General features: G+C 39.9%; 3 protein-coding genes across 12 annotated transcripts in view; 1 reads left to right on the forward strand and 2 right to left on the reverse strand.

Annotated features, from left to right (window-relative positions):
* STXBP4 (syntaxin binding protein 4) overlaps positions 1 to 6,929 on the reverse strand; it is a 66,708-nt gene extending 59,779 nt beyond the window's left edge. For 3 of the 8 annotated variants that reach the window (XM_064395757.1, XM_064395755.1, XM_064395749.1), the window contains exon 1: positions 1,521 to 1,603. In XM_064395757.1, the coding sequence (XP_064251827.1) occupies positions 1,521 to 1,588 (68 nt within the window). In that variant the 5' untranslated portion in view covers positions 1,589 to 1,603. Of the gene's footprint in view, positions 1 to 1,520; positions 1,604 to 5,293; positions 5,417 to 5,572; positions 6,488 to 6,629 lie in introns of those variants that run through there. The other 5 variants (XM_064395751.1, XM_064395750.1, XM_064395752.1 and 2 more) reach the window with 5 other exon arrangements.
* LOC135284331 (cytochrome c oxidase assembly protein COX11, mitochondrial) lies at positions 6,907 to 9,561 on the forward strand. Its single transcript, XM_064395761.1, is given in 5 exon segments — positions 6,907 to 7,001; positions 7,003 to 7,273; positions 7,340 to 7,495; positions 8,597 to 8,722; positions 9,219 to 9,561. Coding segments are annotated over 5 exon segments (831 nt in total). The 3' UTR covers positions 9,402 to 9,561.
* Positions 9,562 to 11,611: 2,050 nt separating this feature from the next.
* TOM1L1 (target of myb1 like 1 membrane trafficking protein) overlaps positions 11,612 to 19,363 on the reverse strand; it is a 44,703-nt gene continuing 36,951 nt past the window's right edge. For all 3 annotated transcript variants that reach the window (XM_064395760.1, XM_064395758.1, XM_064395759.1), the window contains 7 exons: positions 17,810 to 17,870; positions 16,300 to 16,414; positions 15,474 to 15,570; positions 14,940 to 15,018; positions 14,006 to 14,093; positions 13,663 to 13,735; positions 11,612 to 12,705 (listed from right to left, as the gene is read on the reverse strand). In XM_064395760.1, the coding sequence (XP_064251830.1) occupies positions 12,645 to 12,705; positions 13,663 to 13,735; positions 14,006 to 14,093; positions 14,940 to 15,018; positions 15,474 to 15,570; positions 16,300 to 16,414; positions 17,810 to 17,870 (574 nt within the window). In that variant the 3' untranslated portion in view covers positions 11,612 to 12,644. The remainder of the gene's footprint in view (positions 12,706 to 13,662; positions 13,736 to 14,005; positions 14,094 to 14,939; positions 15,019 to 15,473; positions 15,571 to 16,299; positions 16,415 to 17,809; positions 17,871 to 19,363) is intronic.

Here is a 19,363-nt window from a genome sequence, read left to right on the forward strand (position 1 = left end):
AAAATAGGCAATTACTCAAATTTTTCTCTCTTGCCTTTTGAACTACTGCTATTGGTTTTGCTCTGCCATTCCCCCTCAGCAGTTTTCACACAGTTTTTTTGTTAAAATTAAAAAGCAAGAACAAAAGTTACTTCAGCTTTGCACAAACCGACACAGAGGTTTTACTTTCGTAAAATCTGAAAAGATCAAATCTCAGACTTTAAGTCTGAAGTTTAGAGTTTGCCAGAAATTGTAGAGCCTCTTTATATACTACCATATAAAATAATGAAATATGATCAAATCTAAGAACAGGACAATTAATAGGAAAGTATCTACATTTCCAGAAGTAACTGGCAATACTTTCAAAAGAGAGATGCTAATGAAACTATAGTGGATTCTGACAAAGAGGACACAGAGAACACACAACTAATCGTTATTTTTAGTCAGTGGAGAGGAGTAAGGTATCTCTGAAACACTGGAATTGTGATGCTGCCACCTACAATTAGAAAGAACTGACACTTTGGACAGACAACTTTTACTCCAGTCTGTTTAAACTTCTCCATTACATGCAGTTTAAAATTTATTTTATCACATAAAAGTAAAGACAAAGATTTTCAAATGCCCCGAATTTGTTAAACATATCACATCTAGTTGACTTTCAGTGTTAGGGGATTTTTTCCCATTTAACACAGATCTTCAAGTCAAGATACTTGTCATAGTCATAAAATAAACAGCTTTAACAATTTCATTGTAAAATGACTTGGATTGAGCACCCATCCAACATTTATTTTACATAATCAATTTCAGTATTTCTGAAATGTTAGAATATTTTTCCCAGAGCTTTAGAATCATGCTTAATAGTATAAATAAGGAAACAGCCTTCTAAACCAGTTGGCAGTAGTAACAAAAAATAATTTGATGGTTTTTGCAGGAAAAGATGAAAGTTAAATAATCTGATGTTGCTACTCATTTTTTGAGGTCAGGCAAAAGTACCTGTAAGGAAGGTTTTAGCACATAGAGAAGATGCGAGACACGAGATGAAATAAACAAGAAAAACTCACCAAAATGACACTATAACCTTCGTATACTAAAAAATACTAAACTCAACACTCCAGCTGAAGTCCTGGAATGCTAACTGACTAAGCGTGCAACATTTTGTGTAGATGCTACAGTAAGAGAAATTAAAATGAACCTGCTTCTATTACTTTTTAGCAGCATACACAAAGAAGTTCAACAACTTTGGGGTTTATTTCTTTTAGTACTTATCAGAACATACAGCTCCAGATATTCTTCTGCTCTCTATTCCTGAGAAGTTAATAATCATTTATGTGCACAAAGAAAACATTTACCTATGTTTATCAATGGGAGAATAATACACTTTATCACAAAACACGTATCACTTGACACACAAAAATCTAAATTATAAACTCTGGCTGTTGATGAAAAGAAACTGAAAATTATCAGCTTTTAAATTATCTTTCCTGTACTTTGCCCAATTACAGACTAGAGCAATGCCCTCAGAACTGAATGGTTCAGCATACCAGTATAAGAGAGAGAGACCATCAAAACGCTCTGGTTCATCTTCAGCCCCTGGAGAAAGCAAGGACATCCTTCAGCACAGCAGGAAAAACAAGGACAAGGCAACCAAAACACACTGGAGGTTCCCAGTTCAGCCGGATAAAGGTTGTGAGCAGGATGATTTCTGCTAACAACTAAAAAACCCAAACACAGAGCTCCAGCTGAACGTTCTGCCTACTTAATCTTCTCTGAAAGCCTCTGCGTCACATGCACTAATTCACCTAGAGAGGTAATGCTTACTTTTTCTCTTTGAAATGGCCATTTAGAGCAACTTTAAAGACTGATAAATGCAAAGGGGAAAATTTACTCCACTGTGATTAAGCAACCCAGACCCAGCAGCCAAAGGCAAATGCAATGATTAAAAGCAACTTATTTCCTCCTGTTCTTCTAATAATTTATTTACATGCTCCCTGCAAACAAGGTCAGAAGCAGTAACTCATGACCTTTCTAAAGCAATCTTCCTAGCAGACTGCATTATGCACAGCCACACAAAATGGAAAGCCAACAAAGCAGACTGGGAGTACTAATGAAACAAATGCCATTATGCTATTACTTTTCATTCTCAATCATGGGACTGGCTTGTTCCGTGATCTAACTTGATTTTTAGACTTTCAAGACACAGCAGTCAAAAGTCCACACAGAACTTGGGTTATTTATTTTCTCTAGAAATGTAAGCTGACATGTACTTTGATGACAAAACTGTCAAATTTATGTCATTACACTGGGGATAATGTAGTTTAAGAAGTCAAATGTATCACCCCTTTCCCAGAGGTCAGATCCTGTGATAGGAGACTTGGTCTTGCAGAGAGATGCACATTTTCAGAAATTCTGAGCATTGACACCAGTTTGGTTAATGAATGTTTCCTTCCAGGCTTGCCTCAGAAGTACCCCTACTACTCCCCCTCTCTCCAAAGATCATAACAAGACTTCAGCTTGAAATGAAAGCCTACTACCCTGTGTTCACTGAGGGCTTTAAGTAGAAAGGTGAATCCTCTCTAGCCAGGAGCAACCCTCTGATCAGACAGCATCTGTCAGGTCTGGAGGTGCAGCAGGAGGGCTCGGCTATGCCAGGAATGCAAAAGCTTATCTCAGGCATCTTTTTTTTTTTTTTTTTAAAGCTGCAGTGACTGTGGTTTCATTAGCAAATAATCCTTCTAGGGAAAGGATCCCTTTGCTGAGAGACAACATCTGAACAGTGTTCATAGAGAGTGGTCAGTCCTGAAAGCCTGCAATGCACACAAAGAAGGGGCAGAGTGACCCACCACAGATTAAGGAGCAGATCAGAGATGGAAATGGGAACAATAAAGCAGCCTTCCTAGTTCCCAAATAGTGAGAAGGCCCACTGGCACAGTGACCACATCCATCCAGAGATTAGAATTTGCCCCTTTGCAGCATTTCCTCAGTCAGCTCACTCTGCTGCTGTTACCAGCATTACAGAAAAGCCACTGATATTTTAAGCCTCATATCAATTAGATTTGCTCTAGGCAAGGTTACAGAAGATAAAGTACCAATAGATTTTCTCCAATAAAACAACCTCTGTACTTAACACCAGTGGAGTTCAATTTGTGGCATCAATATCAGGAGCATCTGTCAAAATACATCACTCAGACTAACCAGTGTCACATTTTCTGCTACAGAAATCCACCTTTTGCTCAAGGCTCTCCAATTTCCTTGTTAAAGAGGAAAAAGTTATTTTGATTAAACCAGACATGACAAACTTCTACACAATTTAAGCAGATATAAAGTAGTATTACCCTTATTGCTCTCATCTCATTAGAGTTATTACCAGTAATACATGACTTGTTGAGAAGATTGTTCCTCCACTCCTTCCAAGTAAACTGTGCTTTGTTCAGCTTCCTGAACTCATCCCCAAGGCTTCTATCCCTCTTTACCTTCAAATTCTGTTGCTGTGCTGCTTTTAATGAATGACAGCATTACTGCTTCTCTTGCAGGTGCTCTGCCTTTCAAGAACGCGCTCAGAGGAACACAAATGACTTTTTACTTCCAGAAAGATCTAGGAAAATTGTAACTCAAAACCCCATGAAATTTAGTATAAATAAGTAAGACTAAATCTTCAAGAGTTGTTATTTGTTGTTAAATAAGATTAATTTCCAAGCAGCTGGGAAACTATTCCATTCTGGCAACATTTGTAATTACAACTTGTTTTTCCCAAAGGAAGTTTTGCAATGCTTTAGCAACTGAAATGGATTACATGATAATTTAGAAGATGACAAAAAGATCTGCAGAATCTTTGGAAGTTTGATTCACAACATCTTTTTTGTTATGAATAAACCAAAGGCCTTCCACAAAAATCCTATACAAATCCATTATAGTACTGTAGCTTTTCAGCTTCACCAACCTCAAATTCAGATTTTAAGGACCATGGGTAAAGGAATGCTGTATCATACAGCATGGATGAGCACTCGATGTGATCCATCCAAACCCACTCATTATTCAAAATACATTCTGCTGATTAGGCTATAAAGTTTAAAAGAAAACATAAGTCATTATACAGCAACTGTTAAGCCTAAAAAAAGCTTGGGCAACATTGTAATTTTGGAGAAGGATGAATGGTTTGAGGCTAAGCCCCTGCACAGAGAAGAAAGGTATGATTTAAAGTTCAGGTAAACCTCAGTTAACATATAACCAAGTCCATTCTGGGAAGCATCATCTCCTACAAGAAATAAAGTACAGAAAATTACAGCCTGCCATCAGCATGCAGCTGAAGTGCAGTTTTAGGTGCCTTTCCTGTTCATCTCTAATGTGAAAAATCACCTTTGGAATACAGTGAGCTAAGAACTACTCATGCAAACTACTCATCTTTCACATGACTCTAGCAAGCCACAGCTGTCTGAAAGATGTATCTTTGTGATGACATACCCTGAATTTCCATCAGACAAGCAGGGTTTTGCCTTCTCCAGGTCGCAGTAAAAAGCAAGTTAGCTTTTTTAATGTTCTGTGGTTTTTCTTTTCTAACCAATCAAGTTATTTAAGAGGTGGCATAATTCTAAATCTATGTTAAATTTTCATTATTCTTCTGAATACTCTTTGTTGGATTCTATTGCACAAGTACAACAAACATGGTTAAGTCCAGCAAGAGCTGCCTGTGCCTGGTTTTAATTCTGCTTTTGATGACAGCATTGGCATGGTTATTTGGCAGTTTGGAGAGGGTGTGGAGTTACACTTTTTAATCATGACTGAATCCATGTTTGACATTTAGAATGTGATCCAACTCTTAAGTGGATAAGACTACGTTTCTTAGAATGAACATATTTTTTTATATCCTGTGACACTGGTAAAAATATGATGGTTCCTAAGTACTACATATAAAATATTAAAGGTGTAGAGACAGAGTATTCTGAAAAACTAATGCACTGTAATACAAAACCCCCAGTCTTATGCTACTGCAGGTACCCCAGATGTTATCTACTATATGCAAGTATGTTTTCATAGTTCAGAAGCAACAGATTAAGAAATCTCTATGCAGGATTTTATCTCTACAAAACTAGTCCTAACCAAGTGCAGATTAAATTAATGAAAAGCTTAAGGGACAATTCCTCCCTTAAAGTGTAAATTCACTGGTGTTGGTGTCAACTTTCCTACAGTGTTACTGCAGACTGCTTTAATATGCAAGTTATTTTTCTTTAAGTCTTCATCAAGACTAATGACATGGCAAAAATTTTAACATTATAATCCATCAATTGTATTTCTGCATCTAGGGAAAAAAAGTACTTACTCCTTCTCTGTATTTGTGAGGGGATCTGCACTGGACATCTTCTTAGAAGCACCACTAAAGTAAAAGTTCAAAGGAAGAGTTCTGACATGTGAAGAACAGGCTCCTACCCAGGATCAAAATCTTCTAAAATAGGAAAAAAACAGATTACAATTCTAGGATTATGCAACATAAGTGCTAAAGGCAACGACAATTCTTTTTTTTTTTTTTTTAATTTAAAGTTACTTGGAAAGGGAATGGTGTTTTGTGTGTCTTGTTTTCTCATGTTTTTTTTTTACTTACTCTCTGGTATTTAGTGTCTCTGAACTTCTCACATGAAGTACATGGAACAGGCCAAAACACACAAAAATGGGTTTACATACCACTAATGTAGCAAAAGCCTCCAGAAATTCACACTGTATTTTTATTACTACATACAACAGGTTGACAGGAAACACAACCCCGGATGTACTGAACTACAATCATTTCAGAAACTGCTAAGAAAGCATTAATGCAAAAAATATCTGTTTGTATCAGCAGCAGCAAATCTTCCTGACCTTGTGCAGTGCACGGCTGAACCCTCACATGCCACAACCCAGAACAGGAATTATTTCCAAAACAAGAGGGGCAAGGAACTTTCCCAACACAAAGCAAAGCCAGTTCAGGTGCTCCTGGCACCAGTGTCACCCCACAGACCCTGGCCAAGATACAGCAGAACCCCCAGGTGCAGTGTGAGCCTCCACAAAACCACTCCAATTCCTGCATGTCTGTACTTCTTGTGTGAAAAAGATGTTAAATCCACGCTGGAATGCCACAAATGCTCCTGCAGTAAACATTTTCAGGTTTTGCTCACTGAAGAGCCAAAAAGTCATCTGAAGACAGGGGAAATAACACAGTATGGCTACACTGTATCATTCTCTTATTCAACATGGAAAATGAAGTACCAGGAGCTGCCAGTCTTTGTGTAATTCACCTTACTGGAACCACCACAGAAGAGGTACATAGCTCTAAAGCAGTAAATACAAGTAATGCTACAGCAAAGTTTATTACAGTGCGTGTGAAAAACTATTGTTTGTGAACTTGCCCCACTTTGCCCGTCCTCAGGTTACTGCTGTTTACTAACAGCGCTCGCTACCTTTGCAGCATGTCAGTATCTCTGCCTGAACAAAACCAAATCCCTAGAAATGAAAATAACGAGAAGCAGAGCACCGGAGGGGAAAAAAAAAAAAAAAAAAAAAAAGGAACAAACAAAATAACGAGCTTTAAGTGTCTACAAAAGGGGAGAAACTGCAGGGCCCGGAAGGACCACCCGGAGCAGCCCCGCACCCAGCGCGGAGCCACCTGAGGGACACCCAGATACCTGCGGGAGCCGGGTGACCCCTGCGGTACCAGGCACCTCCGGAGGGTGTACCTGCGGACCACCGCCGCTCCCGGTGGTCTTTCGGTGCCACTCCCGTCCAGCACAGCCCACCCGGTGCGGGACCGGAGCCGCGGAACCCCGCCGGCCTGTGGGCTACTCCAGTTACCTCGTACACAACCTGCGCCCGAGCCGTCCCGCTGCCGGGCGAGGAGGGGGCGGCTCCGCCGGGACCCCCTCACTCAATGCGCACTGAGGGGGCGCAGAGCGCAAGGATGCGATGGCGGCTCGGCCCGCCCTCTACTTTCCCTCTTTCTCCTCCTCTTCTCCTGCCCTGTTCCCACCCCCGTCCCGCCCTATTCCCTCCCCGTTCCCCGGCCGCCCGTCCCGGAAGCCCTCGCGCTGCGGCCATGGCGCTGTGCGGGCGGGGCTGGGCGCGCTGTGCCCGCGGGCTGCGGCTCGGGGCCCTGCCGCGGCCCGGGCTCTGCGGGGCCCGCGGCGTGCGGGGCTCCAACCCCTTCACCCGGCAGCAGGAGGAGGAGTGGCGCCGCCGGAACCGCTCGGCCGTGGGCTACATCGCGGCGGCGGCCGTGGGCATGGTGGGGCTGTCGTACGCGGCCGTGCCGCTCTACCGCCTCTACTGCCAGGTACGGGGGACCCGCGGCCGGCGCCGGTTCCGCGGGCGCGGGGCCCTCACTGCCCTTCCCTGACAGGCCACGGGGCTCGGCGGGACGGCGGGCACGGGGCGCGGCGCGGAGCAGATCGAGCGCATGGAGCCCGTGCGGGACCGGCTCATCAGGGTCACGTTCAACGCCGACACGCACGCCAGCATCCAGTGGAACTTCAAACCGCAGCAGAGCGAGATCTACGTGAGTCGCCGCCTTCCCCCCGCGCGGAGCCGCGGTCACGGCTGGGAGAGGCCTTCAGGGTCACTGCAGCCACAAAACAGCACCCACAGCAGGTCCGGATCCCCTTGAGCACCTCGAGGGATGGGCACTCCACCACCTCGCTGGGCAGCCCTTTCCAAAGCTGATTACACCAACAGTGGAAAATGTTTCTAATATCTAATGGCAGTCTCCTCTGTCTCATCCCAAGGCCGTTTCCTCGGTGCTCTCAGCGCAGGCAGGGCAGAGGGGCTGATCCCCAGCTCCTGTTGGCAGTAGTTCCAGAGAGCACTCATGTTCCACTTGAGCCTCCTCTGCTTTGAGACTGAACAACCCCAGACGTGTTCTCTAGAACTTCCACCAGCTTTGTTGCCCTTTGCTGGACATGCTCCAGCATGGCAATGTCCTTTTTACAGGACATTTACTGTCCCTCTGCCACCCCATTAAACTATCAAAAGTTATTGAAACTATAGTTATGTATATACCTTATGGTATATACATCACATGCACATTGTACATACACCACAAACGTCTGTATGTATATATATATATATATACACTTAAAAATATACAGTATAACAGTATATCTAAATCTGTACTGTTTCTCCTATTGCCCTGTCCTTATAGGAACTTTTTCTTACTATTTAAAAAAATCACAAATTAACTTTTCTGTTTCAAATTAGTTCTCAAAATAAGGAGTTGTGCTTCGTAATAGTTTCTGAGTCCAGTACTGAAAGAATAACCTCAGAAATTAAATGCACACCATATCTAAATCAGCATATTAAAAATGCTCTGTGTGCTGTTGAACTGCTGAGGATAATAGAAGACCCAGGCAAAATGGGTAAAATTAAAAATACACAGAAACCTTTACACATTGAAATACATTGAAATAAAATACATTGAAACCTTTAATTTTGAATATAGGTGAATTGCATGTAATCAAAAATATTTGTGAAATAACCAAATTGAAACAGTAATAGAGGAAATTAATTCTAGATAAAGTCTAAATAACTTGGTTTGAGGGGTGGAGGGCTGCAGTGAATTAAAAAAAAAAAAAGAAAATCACTGTACAATTATGTTATACAGGTGGTACCAGGAGAGACTGCACTGGCATTTTATAAAGCAAAAAATCCTACTGACAAACCAATAATTGGAATCTCCACCTACAACGTTGTCCCCTTTGAAGCAGGACAGTATTTCAATAAAATACAAGTAAGTGTGAACAAAGCAAAGATTGCATTTTCCTTTACATAAAAGAAAATGTTTACCCATAAATTGCATTTTAATCCTGGACAACATTGTTCATATGCCAGCATTTTAAGAAAACACCATTTTTTTTCCAAATGATAAAATGCATCAATTCATTCTTAGCTTTACTGCCCTCACACCAAGCTGCTCATCCCATCAGAGTGGCTCCAAAATCTGTTGTTATCACCACTCTGAGGGCAGGCAGAATGATGTGAGCTGGCCTGGCCCCTTGACACCTTTACACACTTCATTAAAAGCTAATATATTTTTTTCCTATATCACCACACTAACAAAATTGCTATCTTGTTGCTCATCTTATTGATCCTTCCCAGGATTTTAGGGGTGTAAAGGGAATGAGAGTTTATTTGAAACCATTAAGATTTCTCTCATGTTGGCAGAGATAAAATTTGTCATCACTATTGTTGTCTAATTGTGGAATTTTTTTTCCTCCCACCTGCAGTGTTTTTGTTTTGAAGAACAGAGGCTAAATCCTCAGGAGGAAGTGGACATGCCTGTCTTTTTCTACATTGACCCAGAGTTTGCAGAGGACCCTAAAATGGCTAAAGTTGATTTGATCACTCTCTCTTACACCTTCTTTGAAGCAAAGGAAGGACAGAAGTTGCCACTTCCTGGGTATCAGTAACAGGCCTTCTCTACAAAATCTGACTTCTGCTACATCTGAGTGCCAGTTTTGATGTCATTCTTCCTTGGAAGAAAAAACTGCAGGAGTACTGTGCAGTATGAAATTATGTTATTAAACCTCCATGGGCACATCCTGTTATTAAAGTATATGTATATATATATATTTTTTTTGGAAACCAACTTAATGTATCTCCATTTCTTATGGACAGTGTTTGTTCATCAGACAGTGGAAGGGAACACACTGTTCTTGAAGTAGAGAGGGTTTTCTCAGGCCATCTTTTTATTTGAATACCACAAGGCAAATTTTTAAACCAACGTGTAAATGAAGATCATCTTTTAAATACAGAAGAAAAAAATCAGTTGATAAAGCATCTAAAATTCCATTGCTGGCTCCGGAAAATAACTTCCATGTTAAGTTAATTTAGAAAAAGGTAAACCCAGATGATAAATTAAGGTAATCTTATAACTAAACAGTTAGACTGTTATTTCTGTGTAAGCCTCCCTGGCACAGGAGGGGAAGATGATTCAGGAGGTGAGGCACTCTCATGTTATTACTGAATCAGTAGTTCATTTGGTAAGAGCAGACTGCTCTAAAGCTATTATCATGAGAACAGTAATTTAAGTGTAAGCATATCAGATCTGTGGGATGGTTTCCATTTGGAAACACCATTTATTTCTGTGTTGAGTCCCACTCATGGGAAGTATCTGTGCTGCTGCTGAGTGCACTTTGCTCTGCAGAGGGCTCTACACTGGGCACCTCCACAAGAAACAAGCTTGGCTTGTGTCTGACATGCTTTGAGCGCAGGGCAGGGTGTAAGAGCTGCTCTGAATTGCACTGAATGAACAGCACAGGTGTCTCCTCAAAAACCAAGAGCAGCCCATTCAGGCTGAGCTGGCCTGAGCCTGCCCAGCAGTGCAGCAGCTCTCCTGGGGAACTGTTCCCCAGCAGAACATGCAAGTGGTGTTTATGGAAGTTATGGACATTATCCGTGCAGTAGGTCTAATAACACTTCATCGCTGCCTTGCAAACCAGGAGCAAGTTGCAGAGCAAGTTTAACTAACCTGCTCATTTTCAGACAGAAAATAGCAGCCACTATCATTTCTGCTGGGCCACGTCTCTACGCCTTCCAGCAGAGAAGATCTAACAAAGTAAGGGTGATGTTGGTTAGCTTGGACTCTGAAAAGGCAATGGTACTTCAGAAATAATTTCTAGTTACTTAAGTCTCAACTATATTTGCATACAGTAACTCAAAAACTGCTTTTTTGAAAATAAATGGATGCTACTTTTAAAATCCATTATTGTACCAATTACTTGTGTTGGTTAAACAGATTTTGAATGACATACAGGTCTTTACTGTATACTAAAGATGGAAAACTTCATTCTTTCATCTCTCTAATGCATTTTAATCAGCAGAACATGTGGAGCCCACACAAGTGAAATATATCTGTATGAAGATAGCAGCAAGCTTTATAATTCCAGTATGCTTTAGGAAAAAAAAAACCATCAAGACAAATCTTTGAATCCAGGCTAGGGGAAAAAAAAGCCCAACTTCTTACCTCAGTTGTCTTTAGTCCATTGTCCTCCTGAAAGCTGAACTGATTATGGCAGTTCTCCACCCATTGCTTTATTCTGGCCACATTTTTTAGAAGAAAAAGAGTATCCCCTGGCAAGTGGCAGTTCCATAAATACGTGGGTTCTCTGCCTGAGTTTGAAAGCCCAAATTTGCACAGATACTGAGCACATTCTATAATACAGGCATTAACCTTGGTAATTAGCCAATTCCCTTCCATCTCTGTGACCATTGTGCTTGTTTAAACATGAAGAGGTTCTGTCAGCAATTGCCCATTATGGATTACACTGCAGCAGCCCAGTTTGATTTGTTACCCTTCTCTGTGGGGGTTCTGCCAATACAACCCAGCTGTAGGGGAAAAAAATAAAATCAATCCACCTCCAATCCTATTTTCAGCTGTTTTCTCAGGCTGCTGTCCAGACCACTGCAAATTTGCAAGAAAAAAGAGAGTAAAGCAACTCACCTTTTCACCTCAACTTACAAAATTCCCACATTCCTTCAAGGCTGTGTTTTGGATAGAAGGAAGTTGTTCTAATGGTCCTGCAGTAAACGGCAGTTTCACACTAAAATACTTCCAATGCTACCTACATTTATATTTCAGGGAATACACAAATAGAGAAACACTTGGAAGCAATAAGAGTTTACTTTCTCAGTAAGCATTTGCTTTTATTTGGAACTGTATGCTATAAAAATTGCAAAAGCAGCTGAGAACTTCTTATCCTTAAACAGTTAACATAAGGAATGTTTAAAATGCAGTTATTTCACAAAAAAATAGCTTATCTGGTATGAACATGAACTAAGTTCTCAAATTTTGTATCAGCTATAAATTCAGAGAACTATACCTGTTAAAGTGCACAGTTTACATTCAGCATGAAAATAGATAAGGCACTTACTAAAAGATAAAACGGTTATTAACAGGATTAAACAACTTAATTAAAGTAAATGGGTAACTATTGCTCATCTGCATTGTAGATAATTAATTTTTCCTTCACCAGAAGAATCTCTGCAGGGCAGGAATATTGAAAGAAACAATTGATCCCCCTCCAATACTTACTCTGTAAAGAAAAGCAACAACAACAACATAGGAACAAGCAAGGTTTTTTCTTGTTCTGTTAATTACTGATGACAGCACTTTGTGTCCCAGCTTAGGTTCTTCCCAAGACAAAAATCCAACTATTCTGTGGGTTTTTAGGAAGAAAATAATAAAGGAAAATCTGTATTAAGGATGTAGGCAAGTAACACTGCACATCTTCAGACTTCAGATTAATTTTTTGGGAAAAAATATCTCAAAACGCCCTGATAGATTTCTAGGGAGATGAACATAGTGGTGAGGCCAAAGAGAAACTGGATTCTGCAGCTTCTGTGAATGTCATGTGTCTTTTTTTACAAGTGGCAGGTGTCAAGTCTTCATTCACAGGTGAAATTTGGAAGTCACATTCTACAGGCACCCAAAATACTTTAAAATAACAATGCAAGTGACCTTAGAGAACACACAGCTGAACATTTAGGACAAATTGTCATGGTGTGGAGCCAAGTAACTCTTCTACTTGCACACAGCTTAGTACTCCAACACTAATTACTGTGTCAAAATGCAAAACCTCTTCTGTTATTCACTTAAGCACTGCACAGGACCAGCACTAGAGAGTGTTCAGGAAAGGATTCCACCTCCACCTTCAGTCTGTGTTCTTTTTAACTTCTGTCTTCAGCACAACATCAATTTCTTCATAAATAGCTCTGAAAGAGAAGTAGGGTGACTGCTACAACACATTTCATTTTGACAAACGGCTCCAGGGAAATCCTGCCCAAAGTTTACAGTGTAGCTTCCCTTGCAGGATGCCCAGGTTTCCATGGAAACAAAGAGCCAACCCAGCTCTGATTATCTGATAGTACATTTAATGAGGAACCTTGGATACTGTCACTTTTGATCAAACAAGATTGGGGACAGAACTGCAAAACACAAATGGCAAGTACACCACTGTGCAATTACTGCATTAATTAAAAAAAACAATGGAAGCTTTGTTGAGATTTCCCTACCTCAAAATACAGTGGCTCCTTAGAAATAAGGTTTGTACAGATAGCTCAATTTTTTTTTCTTTTTGCAATTTGCTGTTCAAAAGGGGAGTTCTGCCATTTTATTTTAATTTATTTTTTATGTTTTATTTTTTATTTAATTTTTTTTAAATTTTAGGTTTTGTATTAGTTTGCTGTCTCACTATTTTGGCCTTCTGGAGTGACACAGCATCTATTCCCATTTGTAGTTTATATTTAAATTAAGGATTTTTTCATATGCAGTAGAAAAACAACCTTTAAAAAACACAATTGCTATGAACAGGAATTCCTTTGGTTATCTTCTTCCAGAACTACCTGTGCTGAAGTTCAATCAGCTTCCTTCAGCAGGACCCTAACTATATTTCCTTCACCTTTCTGTATCACTGGATAAGACTTTAGTAATTTTGATAGATCATTACTCTTCCATTTTTGCAGATGCCAGTTAATGAGCACACTACATTTTATTCATTAATTGGTTATGCCAGAATTATTTGAAGAAAAATACAAAATGTATGTACATCAATGATGCAGCTGGTCAGTTAACTCAGCTTAAGTAGAGTGGTCTGGTTTTCCTCTCAGAAGAAAAAGCCATTTTGCCTTTGGTAACACAGAATTTAAAATTCTATTTCAAAAGTTACTTACTCAGTGGGAGCCAAGGGATCGAATTCCATTATCTCATAGTAATGAGGTGACTGTGACTTGTTCTTTGATGTAGCTGAAGAATAAAGAGACAGACATATCCAGATTTAAATTATAATGAAAAGCATGATTACTACACATTTTTTGTGTCTTCCTGAAAGTAGCACATTATCTGCTACGGATTGAGCTGCTTTACATGCTAAAATGGACAGATGTGTAGTGGAATCCATGTGCAATATGACTTTGACAATGTTGCTGTTCCTAGTCACTGACAGCCATTATGTAAAGGCCTTAAGTTCTAACAAGAAAAGGAAGCATGCAGGAGGTGATTTGCAGTATTTATTACCTGCTGGTGATGGTCCATTTGATGGCACAGTCTGTCCAGCCTGCACATTTATTGGGTTCAGAGGCACTGGGCTTAAAAGACTCGTCAGCTGAGGACATCAAGCAAAACAATGCATAAACAGATTGTTCTATGAGGACTGGTTTGACCTAACTTACATTAATTGCTGGCTTATCTTTAAACTCCCTGACTACTGCAGGGAAAATTCCAAGGCCAACAGTTAGCAACCCAATTAATCTTCATTCTCCACACAACCTTCAAAGCAACATTTAGTGTTCTATATATATATACAGCACATGTGTATAATTTACTTCTGTGTGACTTGTTCCACCACACAGATTCAAACATCTGCTTTTATTTGCAGTTTAAAATAAAGACTGTGCATGTTTTTTGGTAGCTGCTTCTTTTCTATTTCATACTGCCTTCATAACATTACCTCAAAGTCCCTTCAGGCTCTTTCCACTCCTTCTGCCATGGGTGTTTCTCTGCAGCATGACATTTGTCCTGCACTGTCCTTGGGGTTTAAGTGATTTTTTTTTGGGCTGTGTTTTTGGGGGGGCTTTGAGGTTTTGGGGTTTTTTGTATGTTTGTTTTTAATATCTTATTTGTGATAGAAAGTACACCAGAGTAATATCATGGCAACAGAAGGAGAACTCAGCTTGCTTTGCATAGCAACAAATTAAATACAAATAATAGAGCAAGGGCTTTCTGCAAATTCCCCTGGAATTGTGCTGGACCCAAGGAAACAAGATTCCACATTAGGATCTGTGGCAGCAAAGGAGGAAAGTTGACCTGGTTACCAAGTAGAATATTCCCTGAGGTATGGAGAAGGGCCAAAGAAGAGATCTTTGCATCTTTGCAGTGGGGGTAAATCCAGAAATTCTCATTTGACAGCTGCTAGACAAGAATGATCATCCCGAACATAAGTATTACTCACATTGCTGTATGTGTTCACATTCCTATATATGTGTCCAGCTGGGCTGCTTAAACTATTGTTTTGTGCTTCAGCAGCAAATCTAGGAAAGAGCAATACAATGAATATAAGTAAGAAACGATCAAAACTGTTTATTCTGATTGTTCCATTATTTTTTTGGCTGGTCTGTCTTTCCTGTGTGTCACAACTGAGAGCAGCATGGGCAGATGGACCAGTGTCCCATGCACACTAATTATAAAGACACCTCCCCTGTCCTGAACTCTTCTCCTGACCTGTTTCATGTTTCTCCCTTTCCCTGCCAAAAGTCAGGTACATTTATGTCCATCTATGACAAAACAGTGATGCAGGCATAAGTGTATTTTTGAACCCTCTCAAACAATGTCTAGCACAGAAGGAATTTTCACTTGCTTTACTGGACTAATAGGTAAAAGAAGTAAATCTGTGTCCTCAAAGATTCCTATATTAGATGAATTACAGAGCACTAATACCCCTAAGGATCTGTTATCCATTCCCATTCCTTGATAAGGGACTACTCACAGGGACTGATGAGCTTTTATAGGAGTTGCTGCATCCAGCTGTGGGTAAATTGATGGATGAGACCTGGTTTTGTCTTCAGGGTGTGCGGATAGGCCATCTGAAATTCAATGTGATAATTAATGGTAATTTACACATTATTATGCAAAAGTAGCTACTTCTACTTTCAACACTAAAAGAGTAAATTTTTTGTTTGGAAGGCCTGTAGAGCATCTGAAATGGATTGCTGTTCATCACATGAAAGTCAAAGTTTTAATCACTCTGAAAAGTCTTAGATCCAAAGTATTTATCTCTGTACCTAGAGCATCAGCAGAGCTCTACATGATAGATACCACTTAAAACTCTGGTTGCTATTTGTAAAGGACTAAAATGAAAATCTGGGGTTTTATTCCCAGGGGGACATTCACACCTTTAGCTTTAGTATATGGAGTTTCCTAAAGCAGGTAAAGGGGGGGCTTCTGCAAATAGTAAATCAGGGTACTTAAAGCCAAGTCTAACACTCCTGAAAAAACTGTTTCTTCCTGCCAAGTCTACAGAAGAAGCAGCTACCAGAGTGTTTTATAGGCCTCATTGCAGTAGAAAACATTGCTCAAATCTAAGTATAAGGGGAGAAAGATTATTGTAAAAAAATGACAGGCAACCTTGCAATACTTTACAATTTTATTCCTATGGACACACATCAATTCTTCTTTTAAGAAAACTTAAGGAACATCTTTAAAGTTAAGGAGTATCTTTTTTATCTTTCTTACAAGGAACTTCTTGATTCCTCCACTAAGCTCTTGTGGGTTTTAGGGAATCAGAGAGAAAGGGAACTTCCTTCACCACTTACCTCCTGAAGGAGACACTGCAGGGTCCCTTTGCACCACTGCAGACACAGAAGATGGAGAATCTATGGAGAGGCCAAGTAGATCACTTGAGGGAGCAGATGGCTGTTTCCTGTACATCTTAACATTTGAAAAATAATAAGTTATGTGGGGTTTTTCCCAGTGTTTCGTTTTTTTTTAGGGAACTTGCATAATTTTAAACAACTTGATGTTTTCACAGAACATAAACTTTTTAAATCTTATTATCAGTAAGTGTAAGAGAAGATCTGGACTCTGTATGTGTGAAATGCAGCTAATGAAATAAAAATATGCATTTCAGAAAAGATCAACTGCAAAAAATAAAGAAAACCAACTCTGAAACAGAAGACAGAAAAGACTCAATTCTATAAAGACATTCTGAATGTTTAGATACAGGTTTTATATTGATTTTCTGATCAATCCTGTACAATTCCTTTCATGCTACTTAATTGTGTTAATGAGATTTGATATGTACTTAGGAGATTGATTTTTTCCAGTCCCTTTTTGGACAGAAAAAAAATCAAAACCACAATAATGTTTCCTAGGACATAAAAAAGAGCTCCCTTCCTTTCTCCTGTGAATGTGTTGGAATTAAAAACATAGCCAGCCAAAGGCCTTGTTATAAAACAAAGGTTTTATAAAACCATATGCTTGAATCATACAGGTTTGGTAACACCAGATGAAAAATAAATAAACAAAAGATGATGCATTTTAAAGTCAGAGTCTGCTTAATAATATAAAAATGCACAGACTGCACCATTTGAATTATTAGCTAACCCAACAGTGGATCCATCAAGCAAAACCATCCACCTACATAACCAGAATGTAGTAATAGTGGCTTTTCAAGGAAAACAAGACCATCTTCTACTTTTTTTTAAATAATTGTCAGCAGTATTTCAGCATTCACAATGCATTTTCATGTTGAGTCTCAGATGGCTGCACAATTATGGCTTACAAGAAGGTGAAACATGTGCAAAACTACTTTGGGCAGTATAATTAACAACCATAATTATCAATCAATAAAGGACAGTCATTAAAGACTTGCTACAAGCCATTATTCACAATTCAGAAAAAGCTTTGACTCAGGAAAAAAATCAATAGAAGAAGTGAATTCTCACAGTACAGCAGTATTTCAGTCTCTAGATCATTAACAGGAAACAAATGAAAAGAACCTATGGTTTCTCATTTTTTGCATGGCAGATCATTGTGCTTAGCTGGAGAGGCAATAAATCAGCATTTGAATAAATCTCTCTCTCATTTTTCATGCCCAAGATTCCCTCTTACATTTGACATTATTTGCTACTTTAGTTACATGAATTTGCATCAAATTCTGCAAGCGAGACTTTAGAAAAATCAGTAAGAGTAGTGTCACTCTGCTGTCTCCTGTACTTCTCAACTAGAGAATAAAATTTTGCATGTATCAGAAGTGTGCTTTTCATGAGGAAGAGCAAAAAGAATGTTTGCAGTCCTGCAGTTCAAGAGCTCATCCTTAATTACCTCCTCCCGCTCCCGCTGTATCCTCTGGTTCTCCAGGAAACGAACTCTGTTCCGTGAGAACCTGTTGAAGGAGCAGAGTTAAATGCTCATTCTCACATTCCTGTGCTGTGCCTCAGAAGAATATGAAACCAGTTATAATCAACTTTTGATTCTCAAAAGACTCCAGAAGCATCAAACAAGCACTCCAGGTGCTGTCCCTGGGGCACCTGGCTTTATGGGCGATCTGACTCCCATTCCAGGGCTGTGGTCCTGGTATCTCCTACAAACAACACCAGCTGGTTTGTTCCTGGCCCCACGTTTGGAGACAGCCATCTGCTTGTTCCTAAACAAAACCAAGGCTCTTCTGAGAGTGGTTTGTCTCTGTTCACACTAGGCAGGTAACTGTGAACATCCACTGCGCCAAATCCAATTCCTTCTGAGTAGAACACTTCCAGCTGAGTCCCAGGAAGCCTCCTGTCCTCAGAGTTCTGGCCATTCCCTCATGCCCTCCCAGGACAAACCACACTAGAAGCCCTTTGCAATATTTTTTTTAGAAATGGAAACAAACAAAAAAATCTACCTGCACAAATATGTATGTTCTAGGAGTGATAACAGTGCTACTGTGGGTCCCGAGCAGACACACACAGGTGACATTGAGCATCTGCAAGGTCACTGTGTTTCAGCACCAGGAGCCCTGAGTTGCATGGACAGATGTATGGACAGTTTATCCAACTGCATTGGCTATTCAGGGTCATTTTTCCTGGGCATCCCTAGTACAGAGTATAGATGCACGAAGAAACAGCAGTAAAAAAACCTTTCTAACTATAGAGTGGAAAGTGTTTATCTGAAATCCAGGAAGAACCAAGAAGCTGCAGAGACACTAGAGGGAGGCACTGTTACACACATGAGCTGTTGGTTGCACAGTTGAGATCGCTTTGGATTTAATTTGGATTCCACATTAATAATCAGAAACAGAAAATGCAGCACGACTCATCCTCCAACAACAGGCACAGTGTGAAACAGATGCAGCTCACTGAAATCAGCTGGCCCTTTAGACACCTCATGGTTCAGAGGGAAATCCACAGAACAAATCTTATGCAACTGAAAATTACCCAAATACGTTTTTATACTTATCCACTCTGAAGTGCAATGGATCTGCACTTGGAAGACCTATACCATACAAACCATAGCATTACATTACTAGAATACAGTAGTTTTCTGTCCAAATCAATAATTTCCATCACCATATCTTTAGTGAGGAATCTGTTGAATTATATCCACAAACTCCTATTCACAGCTTGACATTCCTGGCCTCAACAGTATTCATCACTTGTAACAAAAATGTAAGCCCACATCTGACTTCAGTGGATTTACACAAAAGCTGAATAAAATTCCTTTTTTGCTTATTAAAAGGAAAAACCTCCTAAAGGTTCCTAAAGAAGTGAACACACAGTTCTTTCAGATAGCTGCTGTAAAATCCACCAACACTACAGCAGACAAGATTAAAGAGTAAATGAAAACTTAACATTGTTGTGATGCCCACATGCCCAACGTTTATGCCTGACACTCAGAAGA

Source organism: Passer domesticus, chromosome 20 (genome assembly GCF_036417665.1).
Source record: "Passer domesticus isolate bPasDom1 chromosome 20, bPasDom1.hap1, whole genome shotgun sequence".
Taxonomy (NCBI): domain Eukaryota; kingdom Metazoa; phylum Chordata; class Aves; order Passeriformes; family Passeridae; genus Passer; species Passer domesticus.